Below are 24,699 nucleotides of genomic sequence, written 5' to 3'. Positions count from 1 at the left end.
GGAAAAAACAAAAAATAAAAATCGATTCGACGAACCGTCGTGTCAGAGACGGGACCGGTTGGACTCGGGTTCGGCCTCACGATGATTACAATACAAACCAACCGCGAAGGAAGGCAACGGCCGCCAGGCTCACCGCCTCACCCGCCCTCCCCGACGCCATCCTCAACCCTGCCCGCACCACGCCGCCCCCTCGCTTCCTCTTCCCCTACCCTGGGAGATTCCTTCTTTGCTTCTCCATGGAAACCCCAATCTTAGCTCGCCGCCCTCTGCCACGGGGTTCTCCACCCAAGCCCAGCGTGATTTCCCCATGTCCATTGGACGACTTCGCTCGCCGTAGGTCATTCCAACCTACCTATTAATTGACGAGAAATAGGGTCGGTTTCTTAGCTGGTGATTTCTGCTCCGCCGTTAAAGATCGTGGAGTTTCCTGACCCAGGCTTGATTTGAGGGCGAAGAACAAGCGTATCTTAGATGATAATTTGAAGACATTGGTTGAGAAGATGTTTGAAATATCCACCAGTACGTCATTCTTCTCATGATTTTGTCATGTTTGAAAAAACCTAGTTTATTTGCATCACCTATGATCAACATAATCCAGTAAAGTTGATTTCTTCGTGGTTTTAGGTTATCTTGATGGTGAACTATTTTGTATCTTTGGTTGTAATTTTTGGAGAACATGTGGAAGAATGATAATTTTTTAGCTTTTCTAAATCACTGGTGCCTACTCGTTTAATGTTGGATAAGGTGGTTTAGAACTGATTGAAATAAGAATTATTATGACATGAGATTCATGTTGTTGCCCTGATGATGGATGGGATGTGTAAAGCTCTGAGGGGTGTGTAACAAAGAATGGACATGGCGTTTGTTAATAAACATGGCTACAAATTGGAGACGTTGCACAGCTGATGAGCAATATGTAGTACCAAAATTTGATTAGTCTCCATATGATCAAATTCAATTCTGACCATGTGGAGAATAGTAACACTTGATACCACTTATTTATGAGTACAAATAACTTAGGTGCATCATGACCGTGTATACTCTTCTTGCCAGTTGCAATGCCTAGCGGTTCTGATATAATTTTTTTTCCACTTATAAGTGTTGTAAAAAATGAACAATACTACTAACATGCTCAAAATCTTCAAATATTTATCTATGGTACTATTAGATGCCAAATTCTTAAGGATATCTGGACATTGCATGATAACTTAACATTTACTGGTATGAAAGGGGGAGGGAGATGTGTTAACATGTGACCAATCTTTCAGAGTTTGCACTTAAAAGATATATACATTCTGGTCATCAAACTTCAGGTCTTAACCATGTATACTTGATAAATGAAATTCCCTTAAAGATGCATATTTATTTTCAAGTCAAGTTGAGCAGATGGATAGTGGGTAAAGAACAATGAAAACTTATTTCTATGGTGGTAAATTGAAGTTACTTCTGAGTAGGTTGAAACTACGAACAGCCAAAAACATACACATTTTTGTTTTGTAATGAATTATTGAACCTAGCTGGCATTTCATAGGTGTATTGTTACTTGTCCAATTAGTGTTGATTGTCCTATCACCTGTATGTAGTGGAAGACTAAAATATTATTTCCTTTCTTTTTTAACTTTTAATTTCCATTTACTTGCTAGGGTAGCTGTATGAACATATGCATGTAACTGTACATCTGTTTTATAGAACGATCTGTGGAGTTTATACAAAATGTCAGATAATTTGATCAAGCAGCCTCTGCCCTTTGGTACTATCATATTTCCCAGACAAGGCTATCTTATTTTGGAACTTATAAACAAGTATGGACTTTCAAGTGTTCTCATTGCATTGCTTGTCATGAGCGCTTCTAGTGAATTCTTGTTTGAGAAATATCTATACTACTTCTGGCAGAACTGATGCATCAAAAACTGTTATGTTTCTTCTGATGAACTAATTCACCTGTGCATAGATTTTTGTTCCGTTAGTTGCTTGGATAAGATTCTGCTTGCCTTGGGAGGTTTTCATCAGTCTTTGGCATCAGAAACTTTAATTTAAGCAGCTCCAGAAATGCTTAGAAACAAAGGCTTAGTGCATTAAGTAAATATTTCTAATGATTGTCATTCAGCTTATTTCGATAAAATTGAATAGCTAGCACAGCTGCTGCATGTTTCTCAAAATTTGAATCAACATATATAACTAATGATCTGTATATATACCATTAACAATGAAGTGAACTTAGCATAACCTATTTCCATATATCAATATATGTGGAGTGCCACTACGGGGAACAACAATGTGCATATATTTGCTTATATATGAAAATTATATAAACTCTTGTAGTAATTGTAATGATGTTAACTGGAGAATCTAGATTTTTACTCCCAATGGTGCAAAGGGGTCGTGATAATTAAATGACCACACATGTATTTGCATCAATGATTATTGACCATGGTAGTATCAGCACAAGTCATCATCGGACAAGATAGGTTTGCTTGTTGGTTTTCCATTCTGCAGGCAGACAATTGGAGGAACGGTTGGGGTGTACAGTTCCCCGAAAGCCTGCCAGCAGAAGGGTTCATAAATATGATAATGTTCCTGTAGTGGTTCAAGCTCAACCTCGGTTAGGCTAATGTCTGAACATGGAGAGCTGTCGCTGCAAGCAAAGTGCACTGGTTTTACTGTATAGGTCCCTTTTATGTTCTCATATGCGATGCTGGACAGTGCCACTGCTGATGTCTGGTTCTTGCAGGAGCTTCTGTCACAGTAAAATTGGTCTATGACAACTGGAGTTTGGACCTCTGATACTCTTATGTTTGAGAATTTTATACTCTGGACGGAGCCCGATCCACCCTGTGATAATTTAATAGGTATGCAGATAACCATTAGCACATCCAGGTAGCACAAGGACTCGAAGAATGTAGCTAACAAGGAATTGTATTGGTAGGATAAGAAAATTGTGATTTGATGTTGCTAGTCAACTGTTAATTCTTTACAGAAGACATCAACCTTGATTTTTATGAATGCCTAACTGAGAAAAATCAGAAGGGTCGAATTTATCATAATTTTTATGACGCTGCTCAAGCATGTACCTGCCAGGTCTTGATTCTGACACCGGTCATGGTGTTGTGCATATTGACATCCCTTATTGTTATGTTAGAAACACATGCTTTGGTGTTGTCTCTTCCGAGGCCTCCAATGCTGATCCCGTGGCCTGGGCCACATTCTACACTGTGTATATTGATTTTTGAGCATCCGGTTTGGATGGAGACGCAGTCATCACCTGTATATTAAGAAAGTCAATAGCTGTTATCGATGAAATGATTGGAATTAACTTATAAGTGAAGTATGATATAAGTGCAAGTTAATTTTGCTTTACTCGAATTCTAAGCACTTTCTTTCTCATTATTTCATTTCTATTCTTTCAGGTGAAGATAAAAAATATTGGGAGGAATCTGGTCTCCCACCAGGGGATAAAACTTAATTTTTTTGGTCACTATTGTATATTGGATAAACATCTAGTGAGATGATGCCTAAGACTAAGAACACAGGAACTTGCATTCTAAGCTGTTTTAAGAACAGGGAAGGCCTAAAAATGTATTAAAAAAATGAAGTCAAGTTGGTCCCCATGATCATTTTGACTCTTCGTATGAGGGTCAACAGTCACCAGAATAATCATTTTGTATGTTATCAAACAGGAAATTCCTGAACGGCGTATAGGCTATACCGCAGCTCATGTTGGTATGATGAATCATAACATCTCTTGAATTTTGAAGATGTATGCCATCTGTGTTAAGGCTGCTTCCTGGTGAATTGATTGTCATGTTGAAGACCTGGACAGCTTCACAATTGTCAAACTTGAGGTGGCACTGTGGACTGTTCTGGATTGTGATGCCAGTTACTGTGACATTGTAACTCCCATAGAATCTCAGAGCCTGCAGAACAGAATTAGAGAAGAAAAAATATGCAAAGTATTGTTAATCATGTCTTGATTTTGCTTTATTGTTAGAGTAGCTGCAAGGCAAGAAATCTTACAGTTGGCTTGATCTGCGGCAGTTTCATACTGAGCTCAGCATTTATCTGTCAAAGGTTTCACCATTAGGAATATCTGATGAATATTATGATTATTATTAGAATGGGATATGAGTCTGAAGGATGAAAGTCAGGAGTTTTTGTTGAATATATATTGTGAGATGGTACTTATTCCTCAAGGTGACAAGAATTACTTCAACAAAAAATGAACCTGGATTGGTTTTTCTTCTCTGGTAAGCAGATAAGAATTCTAGAAATTGGGAACAGTGGGCAGATCTATTCATATATTTATGATGGAGATAGATGTTTATGTGGCTTACTGGATCAACATCAGACTCCATAGTTGTCCACCATACACTGCCTTGCCCTTCTATTGTTCCACTGCCTTGAATTGATATTCCTTGCAGCTTTGAGAACTCAATCCACCACAGTAGCCCAGTACCCCACCTTTTGGCATCAGTTGGAGCAATGATCATTCCATCCAGCTGCAAGAGAGTTCAGTTCTTCATGTGTGTTTCATTTTCTACAGAGCATATCAGTTTTCTCCTTTTGTTTGGACCCTGCTGGTGAACTTAGTTAAACCTTTTCTTTGGAGGAAGGAATAACTTAAATTAAACCTGTTTATTCATTACCAATAGTTCCGATGGTTCTTATCGCAGGTTTGCTTATGTAAGAGGTAGCTGCTGTTGCTGTGGGGGTTTCATGGCTCATACCCATCCAATCTATCAATAACAAATTCTTGTCAAATTATACAAATGTATCTAAACTGGTTAACACTAGGATCTAATGTGATAACTATCTGATTCTGGATACCTGTCTTGGTTCCTTGAACCCATGTATTAAATCTTTTAAGTTGTGGTCAGGCACAACCTGGACCTACACAGTGGATCATGACGAAACCTACTTGCCAATATAATGACCAATTGTTTCTAGCAAACTGTAGTACACAAGTATCCTATTTAGTTGTTTTTTCTTGTCAGTTACTTATTTGTTTTGAGGATTTTGTTTTCAGGATTGAGCTGCGAGATATACCTGGAGAGCAATGTTGGGCTGACAATAAGGTCCAGAGAAGGAGATAGGGCCTACAAGGAATTCAAATTCTGCTGGAACAACCACAGTTGACCCTTCCACCTTGCAAGCAGCAGCCCATGCAGCCTGGAAGGCCTGCATTTGTTCATGAAGTCAGGTATATGAGCATCAACTTTTTCCACCATTTCTTCTGTTTACATGCTGTATATATTCACCAGCTTCTGCAATTTAGACGTACGATATATGCACTTGAAATTTTCTTTTAGGTGAATGAGACAAAAAAAGAGGATGTTTCTAACTCTTGCTTTGGAACTTTTGCTGGTTTAGTTATGGCTTTATTGCTTTTCCCCACCGAGGGAAAACTAGTTGGCATATTGTCAATACCTTGCAAAGAGAAACATATCCTTATTAACTTAACATGTAGATGTGTTGTATTGTGTTTGTAGGTGTTAAATGTGATAAAATGCCAATCAAGGAGAGCCATGCTGGTTTGTAATGGTCAGCAATGTGGATTGGTTTCAGCTAATACCAACAAGGATACGAGGAGAAGGTAACAATGGCTACCTCGGTGTCATCTGTGATGCCATCTCCCTTTGCTCCGAAATCGAGCACATTGAACATGGCTGTCTTCATCGGATACTCTGTTATCGGGTTTGGGCTCAGAGTTGCACTCAGGTAATCTCCTCTTCCTCTGCCGCCATGGTTGTCGCAACCACCATTTTTTACCTTCTTTCTAGCCAAGGAGGAAGAGAGAGGCTTTTGTTTCCTCCAACGCCTTCCTTTCCTCCCCTCACAGCCATCAAAATTTGAGCACATCACAAGAATGACAAGGAGAATCAGCCCAAAGCATTTCAGTCTAAAGTCCCTCATCTTTACGTTTTGTGTGAGAGAGGAGGGAAGGCTGGGTTTAAATAGCCACAAGCCCTTTCCCTCTCTCGTGACTCTTTCCTCTCCACCTACTGCTACATAACAATAGAGAAGTCTGAAAGGCAAGGAATTCAAAATGTCCTACGCAAACAGTCTCATTCTTGTCACTCAAACCTTTTGCAAACATAATATTTTGTTTCTGGGGGAATCACGCGCTCATATATCTTGTGACAATCAGCAGGGACAACACTACCCTAACAGCTTGCTGCAAGCTAGTCCAGGAGTTCTGCACCCTCTGCTACATGCACATCAACTCGTAACAGTGACATGAAAGATTACAATTCCACGAAAACTCCATCACAGAGGAGAGGGTTTCTGTAAGTGTGTTTCTTCCTGATGCATGCAAAGGCCGAAGTAGGGCACATGAGTGGGGCAATGACAACAGCAGCTGCTCCTGATCACATGCAGCTGATCACGGGCGGGAGGATACTGCTCTGTCCACTCTGGGAGGTAACTATCTTGTCATTTTATTTAAGCAATTATTTGTATATTATATTAGTTATAATCCGAACTCGAATACCAGATAGATTAAACCTTGGAAAATAATACTCAGAAGTTGCTGTTGGTGATAAGGAAAGATTTATATGCTAATGAAAGTTGTGCTGATGTGAAACTATAGTCAGGTTGATCCATTAGTAGCAATCTGTACCTACGCTAGCAATCTGTGCAATCATGGAGGATGACAGAATACATACTCAAACATCAGAACAGGTGCGGCTTGTTGTCTTATGTGAACTTAATTTATTGCCTTGAACTACTTTAGGTGAGTTTAAATCTCCATTAGAGAGTCAACCTTAATTTCTTAATGTCATACACCATTTCCCAGTGTGCCCTGTAGAAAGATTCATGGCTCCCAGAGTTCTAATGCACATGCTACTTGGATCAGAAGGCATCCAACAATAGTTCACTTTCCCCAGAAGAAACCCTAAACATTGAAGAAGAGCCAGGAGTCACACAGATCATTCTGGAACAGCTTCAAGAAATAGCAACCACAACAGTTCTAACCAGGAAAAGAACAAGAAATGGTGAGTCCTTGTCTTCTCTGGAGCATGTGACCCTTGATCTGGGGCTCCCACTGCATCATTTGCATTGTTCTCTTCTCGGCGGTGTCATGGAACTCGTGGCCTTCATTTGCTTGCAATCACAGGCTGCCGTCATAACAAAGCTAAAACAAAGAAAAATATGTTGCTTCGTGGTGACCCTGCTGCCACACATACAATGCATGTTAGGGTTTTTATTCGGTGTACTGCATGCACGTGAACTTGGGGCTTCATTTCATGCTACCAACCTAAATCTTCCCTGCCCCAGCTTCATGGATTCTTGTGTGGATTGGATCTACCACATCAATAGCAGTGAGATCAGTGAATGCAAGTGGGGGGGAAGCCACGTTTCTTTCTTATCCTTGATGGGTCCCACTGATGACATTATCATCGGTAACAAAAGCATAAATCATGTTTGTATTCAGACGAGATGAGCCTAAACATGGATGGATACTGATTTATCCATCCTGGGTATGGATCCACTCCGACGCAAAGATTCAATCCTGTGTGCCACAACGATCCATCCTTGAGACGAGTGCCATGGTACTGACTTGATGTTACATGCTCTTGTTAGGTTAATCTGCAGCTCAAGTGAGGACTGTGCCAAGGACTGTCAGTTGTACTTCATCACCTGCAGCAAAATGGTTCCATTCTGATATTTATGTGGGCGATACACTGAGATCACCTTCTTTTCTGATTGAAGCTTCACGATAGAAAACAATCAAAGTCTGCTGCCCTGGGCAAGTAAGTGAACAACTAAGCCATGGGCTCCATTCTGCTATATCTGTGGGCGATAAGCTGAGAGCACCTTTTCTGATTGAAGCTTCGTGGCTGAAAACAATCCAAGTCTGCTGTCCAAGGCAAGTGAATAACTAAGCCATGCTTTTAGTGTGGTCTGCACTCTTGTGACCCACAGTACATACATGCATTGCAGTTCTTCATCTCACCCTGTTCAAAAGATGATCAGAACAGATTGAAAGAAACAATGGCCTTGACCCATCAGAGCGAGAGTAAAATAAAATAATTAGACAAAAGAAAAGATATCTCAAATATATTCACTAAAAACTTGACACAATTTACTTATTTTAATAATAATAATATTATTATTATAAGTTTTAATTATTTAAAGTCGACTATATGAATCTTTTATCATGTTACTGAGAAAAAAGAATACAAAACATAACTATATACAGTCTAAGGATAGACTTTGAAAACAATATATCATATTTAATCTCTTATGAGGTAAAATTTAAATTGGATTCTTCGTGGGTACTGAATTTTAATTTAACTTGTCTTTTATGTGAGATATTTGAAAATTTCAACTTTTAGGGGTTTTGTAAAGATATTCGGCACTTGTTCATTTGTTCTTGTATGAAGTAGCTTCATATGCTGCTTTCTTATAAAATAAAACATTATGTCAATATGCTTGGATCTCTCATGATAGATTAGATTTTTAGCCAAAGAAATAATTGACATATTATTAACATAAATTTTGGTTGATTTCTTCTGTGACACATGAGATTCTTGTATTAGTCTTCTTACCTAAACTACATGGCAAACACAAGAAGATATTGTTATATATCTTGCTTCACAAATTGATTGAGCAACTATAGGTTATTTTTTTGAAAACCATGATAATTCTTCCATATCGGGAGTCTATATGTATCTCATTCACCTCTGTAGAGCATGATGTGTCGTGAAAAGGGATTATTTTGACACAGAATGTTTTCTGAGGCCAAATACCATTCTTACCTTACTATCTGGTTCGACTCAAGATGTGTAGTGAAAAGGGTTGTGCATGTTCCTGATGGGTTTACATTGGTTGATGTCATCTGTATTTGCTTACTGAAACCAGAATCAGGCAGTAGAACATTTGAGTTGGTTTCAGAATGTTCAGTGCATCCATGGTTCTCAACCTAAGAACCGAGTTGGAAAGAGAGACGAAGTGTCATCAGCAAGTCTTGTGCCAGAATGTGGCAACGGAATACACATACAAGTGAAAAGCTGTGAGTGTGAGCATGCAATCGAGTATTAAATAGACTGTGCACCTCTTGCTAACACATTTGACTAGCTTCTTATTCTATTTATCTGATGCATGAGCTTAGCATAAGATAGGAATGGACTGCAAATTGACTTGAATAAATGATGTGTTTTAACTATGTGATTAGAAACACCACTTGATGTGGAAAGTACTCAAAGCTGGACCGGGTTGAGCGTTGCATTGATCTTGCAATCCTCAAGCCGGTTCGAGTCGATTTGGCATCGATTAGATTTGGCCCGTTTACAACTGGTTTTCGAAAGCCCATGACTTAAACTATTTGTTTGTCAGATACCTATTCTCTCTCTCTCTCTCTCTCTCTGTCCTTTATTATATTATTATGGTTTCCGTTTCAATGGTGACATAATTAAAAGCCCTATCTTTGCATATCTGACACACTTAACAATTTGGAAATCAGTACATGGTAATAGGTTTAAGCTTGTATGATATGCTACTTATTTGTTTCTATAAGGAAAAAAAATATGTTACCAAATTTACTGTACCAAACACACATGATTTATTACCACCACCTAAGGTTGAATTGATCGAGTTTATAGGGTTGGAAAACATTTTTGATGTGGTAGGATAATTGTTATCAAATGTTGTAATATGGAACTCATGTGTATATTACTCGAGAGTTTCCAACTTAAATTCTTCTAAAAATTAAAATAAATAATAATAATAATAATAATAATAATAATAATAATAATGATATAATTAGATAAAAATATTTTTAATTATTTTACAAGCGTCAGTCAAATGTTTATTTGGCGAAAATAACTAGACCAAAATGATACCGAATGAATAATACATGCCACAAACTAGATTAAGCATTTATATCATAGTGATACCATAATCCATAAAGAGAATATGATATTTTATTGAAAAACTTATTAGATTTTTATCGGATGATGTTTTTACAATTAAATTTTACCATGGGATACCTTTTTATTAAAACTTTCGATAATGCCCTTGAATTGGATTGTTTCGAGGCACAATTCACGGGCTGGTTTGGTTCGATCAGGGAGTCTAGATTTGGGTCAAGTCACTTCTGATTGGGTCACTTCGGATCGGATCGGATCGGATACTGCTTCCCTCCCTCTACGGTTTGTAGTCTACGAGAACCCTCGATAGTAACATGTTCTTCTAGAGTTTCCATCATGTTTTAATATAAACTTTGATGTGCTTTGATTGGTCGATGATGATATAATATCTCTAAAATAGTATAGAATCAGGAATCAGCCTACTATGATTGGTTGGAGAAACTAGTTTTCTGCTCCAAACTTACTTTGGATTTAAATGTAGTTGATCATCATGGTGGTTCACAATATATCGTTGATCCTCCTAAATTAAAAATGAGATATATACTTAAATTTGTTGATAGAGTTGGACTATGCAGTTTAGAGATAGTTTGGCCTTATATTAAGTCAAAATCTTTTGCAATTTGGTTGACTTCAAAAATTAGCATGTCAAGTTGAATTTTCTAATTGTGTTGATCTAAAAATGACTTTTATCATCGTTGTGCTACTTGATAATATACAAATGTCAACATTCAATATTATACTTCATAAATGAATATACAAATGTCAACATTATGACCTAACATGAAATCTTTTTTTCTATTATTATAGTGACAAATTGTTTTTAGATGATTCTGATTACCTTTGTCTTATTTATAATATTTACTTTTATATATAAATTAATATCTCATTGTGTAGATCCCTTCGACTCTGAAAACATAAACGAAGGAATTATAATAGGTATATATATATATATGATTATTTAATAATTTATAATAAATATTATTATGTTATACATAACTAATTAATTATATTTTTTGGTAGATATGAAATTAATGATACCTTCCTCACCACGTCATATATGGACAATAGTTAATAGTCATAGTTACATGGATTATTTTAGACGGTTTCCTTCTAAACCAAGTGGAGGCTATATGATACCTATTTCTCCTAAGTAGTATCATATAGATGTATTTACGAAGACTCTAATTAATTATATAACATATATTCCTAATATTATGATATAACGATATATCCATTTTAGTATTTTGAAAACCTAAAGTAAGGGTTGCATTTTTTGGTTTGAAAACCTAAAGTTGCATTTTTCCAAATCATGAAGAAGTGGTCGATGTTAAAGCAATAGTTTTTTTATTATATAAATAAAAAAATACTTTATAAAAGAGTTGTCAAATAGATAAAATATAGAAGATCTCACGTGTAAGTTGGTTTTAGGTGATGATAGTATCATCATCGTCGACTTTTATCAATTGTATAGTTTGTGTATTTTTATTTATATTTTAGTTTAGAGTTCATTTAAAGATATGTACATATGTTTTATAATTTTGTCTATGCTTATTATGTTAAGTATATCAAATGCATACTTCGATTCCTACTGAAAAGGCTTCTAATGCCAATTGATAATATCATTGAGGTATAATATTTTAATATTTTATATCTTTAAAATATGATACTTTATTTATTATATTATTTTATTTATGGATACATATATAGGTACAACAAAAATACGCCAAGTGTCAAAAGCTTGAAATCAAAAGATTACATCCTTCGAGATAATAGACTTGGTCATACATAGATAATTTTTATTTCAAAATTCTTCTTTATAATATTCTTGCAAAACTTTTTTAAACTCTAAAATATCTTTAAATACCTATAAAACATGAATAAATTATGTGTCAAATATCATAAATAAATTATTATATTAAACAGTATCATATCAACAAATTATAGATTTGATAAATTTTTACTTATCCAACAATATATAGCTCATCGATGATAAGTTCATCTTCATTTGGATATGGAGTTAAAAGATTAAGGCTTCTATAACTCTTTCCTCATAGAGATTTTTATACATATCTAGATTAAAATCGATAAGCTCATCGACAATATCATAGACATCATGTATATTATGACATATATCTTCCTCGACTTTTTTTGTTGTTCTTTAATCAATCCATTCTTGTTCAAATATCTTATAACTATCTTCATTGTCATCGATTATAAATGTCTCATTCCAATCAAAATTATAAGTTTGAGATTGTGCAATTTGCTCTTGTAACTCATGATTGTTTCCAAAAAGTTTGATGTTTAAAGTGGTGTAGAAGTAGATTTTTCAACTTGACCTACTCTAGTATTAGATGACTACTTTTCAAAAGTATTTCAAATTTCCAAGTATCGACAATGGTTATATTTCTTTGAAACTGTCCATCTTATCTAAAGTGTTAAATATTTTAGTATTTAAATGACATTAGAAATTGATAATTCTAAGTTATTAGGAATGAAACAAAGATGTATTTATCGAATATTATATATATTTTGCTTACTTCGACGAACGTCACATTGAGATATCAACTTTTGTTGTTGTAACGATGATTTGCTGATGCAGCAGACGCTTCAAAGACGTTGCCATGCTTTAGATATGCTGTCGAGTATTTTGTTATTCTCATATATATATATATATATATATATATATATATATAATATTATATTATATTATATTATTAAAGCTCATATTGATATGCAATTACTATGAAGGCTTTATCGATGCAATGGTTCATCCTGCAACCGTTGCACCCATTCCACGTTCTACCTCACTCACAGTCTTGCATATCGCAAATGAAGCCTTCGATCGTAGCTAAGCCTTCCCATTTGATGATGTAGAAGATGTACCATGAAAAGGGAGGGAGGTCGCAACAATTTAATAGGGCTTTGTTACGCTAAATGAGGTTATAGCGACGCACCACTTCTCACTGAGGAGGCTTCGCAAGACTTCCCTGTTTCATTCGTTGATCAATCGGATAGCGCGAGGTTAGTTTGAGATAAATCAATTGAATCGAATCGGGTAGCTAAAATTTGCTCCAACTAATTCACCTCAAAATAAATCGAGTCAAAGATAATCAATATACATGCCATGCACATACCAATGAAATCTCTCTGTTTGTTCCTTATTACACATTATTTTTAGTGTTAAAAGTGGCGATGATCAAGCCGTGTGCACGCATCTTAAAGCGTGGTTGAGAACAGTAGTACGTCGGGAGTTGATACGGAGGGGAAGACTTAAAAGACTAAATCTGTGCTCGACATCACTCGGGCGATTACGTCGTCGCCTACAATTCTGTAGCTTACTTTCTTGTTATTGCTCCTTTTATTGACCCTTCCAAGATCGATGCCCCATTGCCTCCTCCCGCAACCGCCGCCACCACCGCCCACGTTTCCTCCCCATCTCCGCTTCCATGGGAGAGCAAACCCCCCCCTCCGCCGCCGCCTCCTCTTCCTCCTCCTCCCCCAAGGAACTCCCCACCCCCAATCCCTCTCCCGTTACCACCACCACCACCATCTCTCTCCGCCCCCGAAAGACCCGAAAGGTTTCCACCTCGTCCTCTTCTTCCGCGGCCGAAGATGCCTCCAAGAAAACCCCCTCCTCCGCCGGCCGCCTCGCCGTCCGCGTGGTTCCCCGGCCGCTGTCCGCCGACGGGGAGATCGCTGCCGCCCTACGTCACCTCCGCGCCGCCGACCCCCACCTTGCCCGCGTCATCGACGCCCACGAGCCGCCCCTCTTCCAGTGCCTCCACCCCCCATTCCATGCCCTTGCCCGCAGCATCCTTTACCAGCAGCTCGCCTTCAAGGCCGCCACCTCCGTCTACACCCGCTTCCTGTCCCTCTGCGGCGGCGAGGCCGGCGTCGTTCCCGAGGCTGTCCTCGCTCTCAACCCGCACCAGCTCCGCCAGATCGGTGTCTCTGGCCGCAAGGCTTCCTACCTCCATGACCTCGCCCGCAAGTACCACAATGGCATCCTCTCCGACGCCGCCATCGTGGCCATGGATGACAAGTCGCTGTTTACCATGCTCACTATGGTCAAGGGCATCGGCGCCTGGTCCGTACACATGTTCATGATCTTTTCGCTCCACCGCCCGGATGTGCTCCCCGTCGGCGACCTGGGTGTTCGTAAGGGGGTGCAGATGCTATATAGCCTCGAGGATGTCCCACGGCCTTCGCAGATGGAGCAGCTCTGCGAGCGGTGGAGACCCTATCGCTCCGTCGGGTCCTGGTACATGTGGCGCCTCGGTGAAGCGAGGGGCGCACCAACTATGGCTACATCCAGCACCGAAGGAATCGATATTTTTGCCATGGGAGGAGGAACAGTGCAGCAGGCACAGCTTATCGATCCAATTCAGATGCTTCCCAGTCTTGGATGAAACTGCAAGATTCCTACTGGTACTGCTACTTGAAATGGCTATTTGTCCTTCTTCCTTTTCTCCTATTCAGCGAGCTGAGCTGCTGTCTTTGCTGAAGTTCTCTGCTTTGTTTCATGCCCATTGTTGTATGTGCTCATTAGCTGGAGCATTTCCAATGCCATGCTATTGGACTTCTTATGAATGACAGGTTGGCCTTTCCTCTGTATGATACTTCACCCTAGACTTCATAATTTCTCCGTGGCAATTGGTGGAAGCAACATATTGTCATAATGTTATTGGTCATCTAGTAGACTGCAAATCGTATTCTACATCAATATCAGTCACTAAAAGCTAGGATATTTGCTCGTCTATTGCAAAATCATTTCTTACTATATATCTAACTAAATTTTATTATCCAATTACCCTGATGGTAATAATTTATTGGTAAATCAGAGAGAAACCGATTTGTAAGTTTCAATTTCTGCTAATTTGTGCAGCCAAATCAAAATGCCACTTCTTAACATAATTGAATGTTAATACAAAATGAACACAATTATCTTTTGGCATTGTAGTTGTTTAAGAAATTATTTTCTGATAATTGCTATTCAGTATCTCCATAACTCAATGTGCAATCACTTGTCAAACTAAGAACAACTAAATCCCTTGGTGCTTTTTGCATGTTTTATAAAAAATTCATCATACCGCATTGTACCGCTCGGTTTGGGTAGTACATACTGGTCCGACAAGGAATCAATATGGGCGGTATATTGGTACACTCTCATGTACCATGTGTCAATATGATCGGTACGGCTCGGAATAGCTCGATACGTACCATACTGATAGTTGGTTGGTATATCGGTATAGATCAGTAAAGTGAACCATGATCAAAACCTTGGTTGTGTACATCGTGAAGACACAGTAGAGGTGGAGACAAGGCATGCTTCATAGAGCCTGTACAAGAGGCAAACAAGAGTACTAGCGACTGAAGAAAGCATTTGTAATACCTTGTGATATCATTCCTCTTCCTTTAAGTTAAATGCTGGTCTCTGTCATCCTCCTCTTCTCTCTCTCTCTCTCTCTCTCTCTCTATATATATATATATATATATATATATATATATCTCCTGTCTCCATTGTTTTGAGCTATGGTGGATGGAAAAAGTTGGCAGATGGCAAAAGCATTGGTTGTGTCTAAAGACGAGTGTACCAGTGTCGACATCTCCTCCACTGTTTTACAATTGTTGTCAGCGCTTTTACAGTCTTTCATCTAGTTCCATCTTCTTTTGATAGTATCCATTGATAGGAATATTTGCAAAATATGAAAAGACCTTCTTCTTCTTCTCCTATCCATCTTATGATAGTATCCAATGATAGGCATAGTTGTAAAATCTGAAAAGACCTTTTTATCATTAAGATCTTAGTTTCAAAAATCCATTAAATTTGTTCCATTGATTTTTTTCTTTGTCTTCTCTATTACATTTATCCAAGACAGCCTCCAAAAATCAAGATCGAGTTCAGATTTGTCACTGAATTTAGGTTCATGACTGGGTTGTATTAGTTGAAAATTGAAATCAGTTAATTTGGACTTTGCTAATGTTGAATCTCGGATTTTGATGATAAAATCAATTGATGGGTTAATTGATCTAATCCATATTATTGAGTTAAGTGTGCAGGATTAACTACGATAACCAGAAAACACAAAGCAAGGATACCGGAGTTAAGTTCGATGGACGTTTAAGAGTCCGAAGAATCGTCGGAGATGCTGCCGGAACCAACCGAGAAGAATTCAGGAACTTGTCGGAATTTTCGGAAGTTCGCCGAAAAAATCGTCGGAGGTTCGCGGAGATCACCAAGAAGGCTCGGCTACTCGTTAAAGTCATCACAAGATCGAGAGCTTGTTGGGAGTCCATCGGAAGAAGTTCGTCGAAAAGCTCGCCGGAACAAGACTCGACGTTCGCGGTTGAAAAATTGCTTAGGATGTTTTTGGTTATGTAGTTCACTTGTAATTAGAATTAGGATTAAGAGATAATCCTATATCCTGGTTAGGGGCCAACTGGGCCTAAAATTAGACTTGGTTTGGGCTAAATTTAAAGCCCAACCAGTGAACTGGCGGTTGCACCGCCCAACGCCCGAGAGCCAGGCGGTGGCACCGCCAGTCCACTGTCAGTGTCAGACACTGACAGGCGGTGGCACCGCCAGCATCGGGAACCAAAGAGAATTCAAATTTTGGAGCCAAAATTTGAATCCTCTTGAGGCCTATAAATACCCCTCAATTCTCAGCTGAGAAAACAACTCTTTGAGAAGCAATTGATTGAGAGAAAAGTCTTAGAAAAGTCTTAGCAAGTCTTGTTTTCAATTTGCTAGAGTGTTCACCTCCTTCTTTCTTGCTGAAAATTTGTAAGAATGTGAACCGCTTGTAAAAAGTAGGAAGAGGGGTATTTGCCCTTCCCCTTCAAGAGATTTGCTAGTGGAAGGTGGGAGCCTCATCGAAGAGGGCCTCGCAAGTGGATGTAGGTCATTTGATCGAACAACTTTAAAATCGGTCTGGTTTGCATTTCATTATTGCTATTTACATTACTGCAAACCTTCTTACGAGCTTTATTTCCTCATTACCTTTGCTGCACAACTTTATGAATACGCTTTCAAGTTAAGCACTTCCGAGTTCGATTTTTATTGTACGAAAGATTTGTCAAAACCGACCTTTTAATCCGCTGCACTAATTCACCCCCCCCCCCCTCTTAGTGCCGCTCTGATGAAACAAGCTCCTAGAGCTTGGTATGAAAGGCTTAGTTCCTTTCTTATTTTAAATAATTTTACCAAAGGCAAGATTGATACTACATTGTTTATCAAACATTTTGAAAATAATTTTCTTATTGTGTAAATTTATTTTGACGATATTATTTTTGGCTCTTCGGACGAATCACTATGTGAATCATTTGCCAAATGTATGAGTCATGAATTTGAAATGAGTTTAATGGGTGAATTAACTTTCTTTTTGGGATTACAAATCAAACAACTTAGTGATGGTATATTTCTTAACCAATCTAAATATACATTAGAATTGTTAAAACGATTTAACATGGATAATTCAAAAGCAATAAACACCCTTATGAGTACTTCGACTAAGTTAGATATGGATGAAAATAATGAAAATTTCGATCAAAAAACATATAGGGGAATGATAGGTAGTCTACTCTACCTCACTGCGACTAGACCGGATATTATGTTTAGTGTAGGACTTTGCGCTAGGTTTCAATCTAATCCTAAATTATCTCATCTTAAGAGTGTTAAAAGAATATTTAGGTATCTTAAAGGAATTCCAAATTTAGGATTGTGGTATCCAAAATATGAAAAATTCGATTTAATAGCTTATGCAGATGCTGATTTTGGCAGATGCAGGATAGATAGAAAAAGTACATCCGGAACATGCCAATTTTTAGGACATGCACTTGTTTCTTGGACTTCCAAGAAATAAAATTCAGTTGCACTATCTATGGCGGAAGCCGAATACATTGCTGCAAGTGCATGCTGTGCACAAGTTGTTTGGATGAAAAATACATTAGAAGACTATGAAATTCACTTCAAAAACGTTCCCATAAAATGTGATAATACTAGTGCCATATGCCTTACCAAAAATCCAATTCAGCACTCTAGAACTAAGCATATCGATATTAGGCATCATTTCATACGCGATCATGTCCTTAACAATAATGTTGTTTTAGAATTTATTGACACAAAGCATCAATTGTCAGATATTTTTACAAAAGCCTTAAATGAAGATCAATTTGAATTTATTAGAAGGGAACTAGGCATGTTAAATTGTCCCTGAAAATAAGCTTGTTTGAATATATTTTCCAAAAAATGTCTCATCCTTTTTTGTTCTTCTATGGATTTGACTTCATTATTCTCCTTCGATTCAAAATGACATATTGAAGTACAACTCATTATCTTAACCTATCTTGAGTCAAACACCTCTGAAAAACAAAAGGGGGAAGAATTTTTTTTTTTTTTTTCCTTCCGCAGCACGCCAGGCGGTGGCACCGCCCGAGACACCCTATAAATTCCAAATGGTTAGGGCCGGCGATGACACCGCCCCCAACCCGTGCAGACCTCCCTTAAACTCTCCCAAAAACTTCCTAACTCTCATTCTAACTTCTAGAAGTCTTGGAGAGAGATTTTTATTGGTCCAAGCTCTCCATCCTCCAAGAAACACTCCATAAGGTAAAATCTTTCCTTCCCCTTCTTCTTGTTTTACCTACTCATTACAATTTCATATTTTTTTTCATCTTGTCTAGACAATGGCCCCTAAGAGATCGAAAGGGAAAAGGATTGAAGGAGATTCATATGACCACGATCTTTTTAGATCCAAAGAAGAGGCCCTTAGGTTTCCAAAATTTGAAACAAGATGTATCCATAAGGGTAAACACGTTGATCTCGATGAACTAGGAGACTTAGAACCCATTATGTGGTTTGCTCATCTAGAGGCCCTACCTCTCCTACAAATAGATGAACCAATTTATCCCAGGTTAGTTAGACTCTTTTAAAAATACTATAATCGAGAACGTAGATCAGTCCAAAATCAGTGATTCAGTTCGATGTATAGACCGATCAATCAAAACAAAAAAAATATTCTTATGTCATATCACGATTATTTCAAGAATTATGAAAATGTAATGGCACCCTACAAATATGAAAAGAGGTACCTAATGAAAATAATATCTTTTTCTCAAGAATTCACCCTATTATTTAATTTATTTACTTATTATTTATTTTGGATATGTCATTATATTAAGTGAATGTATTGATTGAAATGAATATATTTTAAAAAGAGGGGGAAAAGTTACTTGGTGACACTTTTGTCACCTTGAATAAAAAAAAGGTATGTCATGCTTAAATAATCAAAGTTATTCGCCCTCGTTTTTCTTAGTTTGATCAAACGCAATCTTGGTTTGCCATGCTTGATTGAATTATCTTGTATATGTTTTCCACCATGAATTGTTTGGTTTAACTCAAGAAGAAATTAGCTGCTCTTGTTTTTTACTCAGAATTGACCAAATAAAATCCTGATTGAATTTATATGTTACATATGTTTTCCACCATAATTAGTTGTTTTGTTTAACTGAACAAGACATAATGTAGAATGGGCTTGATTAGGATTACTCCTAATCAAGTTGCTAACGTGAACGATGCTAACGTACGCATAGAATTGTGTTTTAAATAATTTTTTTTTAAGATGTATTGTTTTATATATTTATCAATTAGTGCTTCCATTTTGTAATGTTTTTCATGATAAAACTCTTTACCAATCTGATTCCTTAATCAAATTAGATGAAATTAATCTAATAGAGATAAGCACCATGTATTGGATTATGATCGATCAACATAACTGTTTTGGATACTCAATACGGTAACACATGCAGGATATTACAGTTAAAGATACTATGTTGCCATATGGGGGGTTAATCACTAGATTTCTTCGTGCCTATGACATTTGCATCGCACCCGATGAAGAAACAATTCAAAGTGATAGATATAACATCATCAATAAAAATCTACTAAGAGACTTAGGTGCACATTTAACAATGGAATATGATTAAGGTAACCTAGAAGGACTGATCCTATTCCTCCACCAGTAGAACAACCAGAAACACCAATTTTTAGGGGAAATGAATCTTCTCCTCCTAGTCCCTTTGGCGCAGCACCTTCAGCTCCTGTTTTATCCTCTGAATGACTCATTATGGCAGAACTGTCTCAGATTAAATTCCAACAAGACCAACTCAAATCGCAACAAGAACAAATTCAACTTCAGCAAATTGAAATTTTGAAGGAACTACAACAAATGAATAAAAAAATAGATGTTATGTATCAGCATTATGGATTACCTCCTAAGGATTAATTGATGTATCTTTTTATTCTGCTCTGTTTACTCTTAATATCAAGGTCGAAGCTTGTCATCTTTTGAACGAAAACTAAACCTTCTTCTTAGATGTAATTTTAAAATTTTGGATATATGCTGATTTTTAGATGAATTCTGGATAAATATTTTTGGCAAACTTGAATGATTAATCTTAATGCTAGATTTTTTCTCTATTGATTTGATGATCACATATTGTGTGTTTCAAAGTCTCATCTCCTTTTTGTTGATGACAAAGGGGGAGAAAAGTGATGACTTGTACCATTTTGATAGCATGACTTATATGAATTACAAAAGCTTGTGTGATATGAATGTCTTATATGCCTTGCAAAATCTTTGAGAATATCGCAAGATTGATTGATCATATTGAAGCATGCCTTACACCTATATCATGAAATTCATGTTGAAAATCTTTATCTCTTGTCGTAGTAAAAATCGTCCCTTATCATTCGACTTGAAAATGATTTTCATCGAAGTTTCGTATTTACTATTGCTTAATGAGAATAACGATAAGTTCTACAGTTAGAACTTATCGGTTTATGCTTGAATTCAATGGGATATAATTCAAGTGTTTTTATCTTCTCATAATATGGCATATAGATAGGGGGAGTTATGTTTAACTCCGTCATCAATTAATTGTCATCATAAAAAAGGGGGAGATTGTTGAATCTCGGATTTTGATGATAAAATCAATTGATGGGTTAATTGATCTAATCCATATTATTGAGTTAAGTGTGCAGGATTAACTACGATAACCAGAAAACACAAAGCAAGGATACCGGAGTCAAATTTGATGAACGTTTAAGAGTCCGAAGAATCGTCGGAGATGCTGCCGGAACCAACCGAGAAGAATTCAGGAACTTGTCGGAATTTTCGGAAGTTCGCCGAAGAAATCGTCGGAGGTTCGCGGAGATCACCAAGAAGGCTCGGCTACTCGTTAAAGTCATCACAAGATCGGGAGCTTGCTAGGAGTCCATCGGAAGAAGTTCGTCGGAAAGCTCGCCGGAACAAGACTCGACGTTCGCGGTTGAAAAATTGCTTAGGATGTTTTTGATTATGTAGTTCACTTGTAATTAGGATTAGGATTAAGAGATAATCCTATATCCTGGTTAGGGGCCAACTAGGCCCAAAATTAGACTTGGTTTAGGCTAAATTTAAAGCCCAACCAGTGAACTGGCGGTGGCACCGCCCAGCACCCGAGAGCCAGGCGGTGGCATCGCCCAGCGCCCGAGAGCCAGGCGGTGGCACCGCCAGTCCACTGTCAGTGTCAGACACTGACGGGCGGTGGCACCGCCACTGACAGGGGGTGGCACCGCCAGCATCGGGAGCCAAAGAGAATTCAAATTTTGGAGCCCAAATTTGAATCCTCTTAAGGCCTATAAATACCCCTCAATTCTCAGCTGAGAAAACAACTCTTTGAGAAGTAATTGATTGAGAGAAAGGTCTTAGAAAAGTCTTAGCAAGTCTTGTTTTCAATTTGCTAGAGTGTTCACCTCCTTCTTTCTTGTTGAAAATTTGTAAGAGTGTGAACCGCTTGTAAAAAGTTGTAAGAGGGGTATTTGCCCTTCCCCTTCAAGAGATTTGCTAGTGGAAGGTGGGAGCCTCATCGAAGAGGGCATCGCAAGTGGATGTAGGTCATTTGACCGAACCACTTTAAAATCGGCATGATCTCTGGTTTGTATTTCATTATTGCTATTTACATTACTGCAAACCTTCTTACGAGCTTTATTTCCTCGTTACCTTTGCTGCACAACTTTACGAATACGCTTTCAAGTTAAGCACTTCCGAGTTTGATTTTTATCGTACGAAAGATTTGTCAAAATCAACGTTTTAATCCGCTGCACTAATTCACCCCCCCCTCTTAGTGCCGCTCCGATCCTAACAGCTAAGTCCTACTTGATCAGCTTAGGATTCATTTGGATTAGTTGGGATCTATCTGAATTTGTTGTGTCAAGTAAATCAGTTGGAATCCATTATAATTAATTGGAGTTGTCTGAGATTGGTCAGAAATGGCTTGAATTTGTTTGGATAGGGAGGTTCATTGAATCCATTGATATCAACTGAATCGGGTAAGATCTGTCAACCTAAAAAAGAAAATGTAGGATTCTTGGCCGGCTTAGGTCCAGCATGATCTTGATTGGCTCAAAAGCTCGAGTGGTCCCCTTGTCTATTAGATTCTACTCTACCAATAGCTGGACAAAAAGCTAGGATGTCCAATAAGTCCTCTGTTTTATTCGGTGGCCAAATCATGCACATGGACATGAACTTTCATGATCATGAATCGCTTGGCTTCCACATTTGTTAGTCTCTAGATTAAATGGATGAATCCTGACATTGCTATTTAACCTGCATAATTGTTAAATGCTGTTTGTATATACATGTAGATTTTGTTAGATTGGTTAACCATCCACAGTTTGCCCAACAACCAAAATTTGAACTTATATTTCAGTTGAGTTAACCTAAGTGATGTATCTCGTATTGAAAGTCTTGGGAACTGTTCGCATTGAGTCAAAACTTTGATGGTGATGATATGAATTATAAATGAATAAGAATTAGTTAGGAGTTCTACTTGTTTTTGGATTATGAGTATAATAGTTCAGGTTTGTGTGTTTTTTTATAAATTTTTTAGATTGATGGGCATAAAATTTGTGTTTAATTTTATATCGTGGATCCTTCTCACCTTGTTTATGTATGATCTTGTGGTCCCTGGATATTAATACATCAAAAAAGTCATTTTGACCGTACAAATAATGGTCAAAGTTTAGAATGTAATTCTTATTAAATCCGTGTTTAGGCTACTTAAGAGTCGACACTAGTTATTGAGTCTATATTAGGCTATGTATTGCATTATGAGATGGATCTTCTGTGAGAGACTTGAAGTGAGTTAATCCAAAATTTATTTGAGTTCTGTTCCATGTTTAATTTTTTTCCCCCTCCCTTTTCTTTATTCCTTGTCTTCCATCCATTTACTTGAGGTTTTGAGTATTTACTTCCAAAACATGGACCTGGTTGTTGTTACTATGGGTGATGTTTTACTTCCAGCAAATTTATCGTCTCTACATCAATATGATTGTTTATTTTTTTTGAGTGATCTGCAATTTAATGATTTAGTGGTCTTGTGATATTGGGTCTTTTAATGTTTTTGTTCTATTAAAGATTATCTGAAATACAGTTGAAAAAATAGCTGAGGTGCAGAACAATGCCAATTGTGGTTTGCTCAACTGTGGCCCAAGTATAAACCACCTACGCCTTATACCTGTTGATAGTTTTGTTTGCCTCTGATATAGATAGAATGGCAGATGATTATGCCAACATGGTCTTGTTCCTTTTGTATGATAAGTTTGTATTTTGTTTGGTTCATCTTTATGTACTATTCTAACTGTCCCTTTATCTTGTTATATTATGTGACTAGTAAAATCTTCATTTGGATGGGCTGATCAATTATACAGATTATTTGTGTTATCACTTCCGAAATCATGATATGCTAAAGCAACAATTGTATATCACTCATGCATGTATTGATTTGTTCCAGAATCAAGTACCTGCAGATTGTTGGAGGGTTATAAACAATTCTTGCTCGGTAAATGTTGTCGCCAAGTGACTGTTGCTTTCTCCTCTCTATGATAAGAAAATAGAACAAGTTTTCTTTTTCTGGAATTTGACTAGCGTGGCAACATTTATTTGAAGTTGAACTTACAACCTGATGAAGCTGTTGCTAGAGAGGTAATAGCTTGATCTGTAGGTTTTTGCATAATTAATATCCAAGTAGATTTTTATTCTGTGTGGTGGAAAGTTAGGACTGCTGAATTTTGAGGTCATCATAAGTTTTATAATTGCTGTTCTTTAATAGATTATGAAACCATTTTTTTGTTACAAGTTGCATATGTGACTGTGTGCTTGTGCAGAATCTCAACTTGTCAGTATTAGTGATCTCTGTGAAGCTCCACTAAGGATCTAACATGTATACAGAGTTTAATTGAGCTGCTTGTGAACCTTTGACTATTAGCTGTATCATGCGATGATTAATGCATCAAGATAAGAATTTATTTCTCTTATCTTCTATTGTTTTACATGTTTCTGAAGTTTCTGTCTTTTTTTTTTTTGCATCATAATTCTCGGTGTCATGATTCGTTCCCTCTCTTCATCCCTGCCTGCATGTATAGTTTTCAAACATTAATCAGCTTAATCTTATTCTTGTTTGTTGAGTGTTTAAATTCATATATCTTGGCTTTTTTTTTTTTAAAACTAAATCTGAGATAATTTCAGTTAAAATTAAAAACTTTTACTGCCTCTGATATCTTAAACAGTCATTTAGTGCAAATAAGGTTGTAAGATTTATTTGTTGCAAAGTCACTGACACAGTTGTTTATGTTAATTGAGTATCCATTTCAATCTCCTAAGATCTTATGATCTCATCATGTGATGCTCAACCAAGAATTGATTTAAATGGTCTGTTACATCGTCCTTAATTCAATGTGGTAATTTAGAAGGACACAAAAGAAAAAGCAGAGTGAAAAAGAGTTTTGAAG

General features: G+C 37.3%; 2 protein-coding genes and 1 long non-coding RNA gene across 11 annotated transcripts; 2 read left to right on the top strand and 1 right to left on the bottom strand.

The window, feature by feature from the left end:
- The first annotated feature begins 97 nt into the window (after positions 1 to 97).
- LOC135628183 (uncharacterized) lies at positions 98 to 8,009 on the top strand. 8 transcript variants are annotated; one of them, XR_010492794.1, is made up of 8 exons: positions 98 to 519; positions 1,690 to 2,849; positions 3,408 to 5,197; positions 5,487 to 5,715; positions 6,149 to 6,417; positions 6,587 to 6,678; positions 6,794 to 6,992; positions 7,582 to 8,009. It is a non-coding gene; the product is annotated as an uncharacterized LOC135628183 (long non-coding RNA). The 8 variants fall into 8 exon arrangements; XR_010492796.1 differs by having other exon boundaries at positions 100 to 519; positions 2,732 to 2,849; XR_010492795.1 differs by lacking the exon at positions 1,690 to 2,849 and having other exon boundaries at positions 101 to 519; positions 3,408 to 4,577; positions 4,671 to 5,197.
- Positions 2,384 to 6,089, bottom strand: LOC103999736 (polygalacturonase At1g48100-like). Of its 2 annotated transcripts, XM_009421574.3 has the most exons (7): positions 5,605 to 6,088; positions 5,044 to 5,175; positions 4,332 to 4,496; positions 4,015 to 4,059; positions 3,707 to 3,914; positions 3,072 to 3,262; positions 2,384 to 2,832 (listed from the first exon to the last, which is right to left on the bottom strand). In XM_009421574.3, exons 1-7 carry the CDS (start codon positions 5,908 to 5,910, stop codon positions 2,440 to 2,442), a joined length of 1,440 nt encoding a protein of 479 aa, XP_009419849.3. In that variant the 5' UTR covers positions 5,911 to 6,088; the 3' UTR covers positions 2,384 to 2,439. The 2 variants fall into 2 exon arrangements, with proteins under 2 accessions (XP_009419849.3, XP_064990794.1); XM_065134722.1 differs by lacking the exon at positions 4,332 to 4,496 and having other exon boundaries at positions 5,605 to 6,089.
- A 5,167-nt stretch (positions 8,010 to 13,176) lies between the features above and the next one.
- Positions 13,177 to 23,827, top strand: LOC135628549 (DNA-3-methyladenine glycosylase 1-like). Its single transcript, XM_065135286.1, has 2 exons — positions 13,177 to 14,297; positions 23,703 to 23,827. The coding sequence occupies exon 1, from the start codon at positions 13,316 to 13,318 to the stop codon at positions 14,276 to 14,278; it is 963 nt and encodes a 320-aa protein (XP_064991358.1). The 5' UTR covers positions 13,177 to 13,315; the 3' UTR covers positions 14,279 to 14,297; positions 23,703 to 23,827.
- Positions 23,828 to 24,699: the final 872 nt, after the last annotated feature.

This window comes from Musa acuminata, chromosome BXJ3-1 (assembly GCF_036884655.1).
Source record: "Musa acuminata AAA Group cultivar baxijiao chromosome BXJ3-1, Cavendish_Baxijiao_AAA, whole genome shotgun sequence".
NCBI lineage: Eukaryota > Viridiplantae > Streptophyta > Magnoliopsida > Zingiberales > Musaceae > Musa > Musa acuminata.
The sequence above is the reverse complement of the archived record's forward strand: the minus strand, read 5'-3'. Positions and strand labels throughout refer to the sequence as shown.

Bases quoted from the DNA above. Each gene is read 5' to 3' on its own strand.
- LOC103999736 (XM_009421574.3), bottom strand. From the start codon at position 5,910: ATGAGGGACTTTAGACTGAAATGCTTTGGGCTGATTCTCCTTGTCATT. The intron at 3,263-3,706 runs GTATAGCCTATA...CTTAATATACAG, and splicing joins TCATACCAACATGAGCTGCG to GTGATGACTGCGTCTCCATC. The intron at 2,833-3,071 runs GTACATGCTTGA...AAATTATCACAG, and splicing joins TCAGAATCAAGACCTGGCAG to GGTGGATCGGGCTCCGTCCA.
- LOC135628549 (XM_065135286.1), top strand. From the start codon at position 13,316: ATGGGAGAGCAAACCCCCCCCTCCGCCGCCGCCTCCTCTTCCTCCTCC.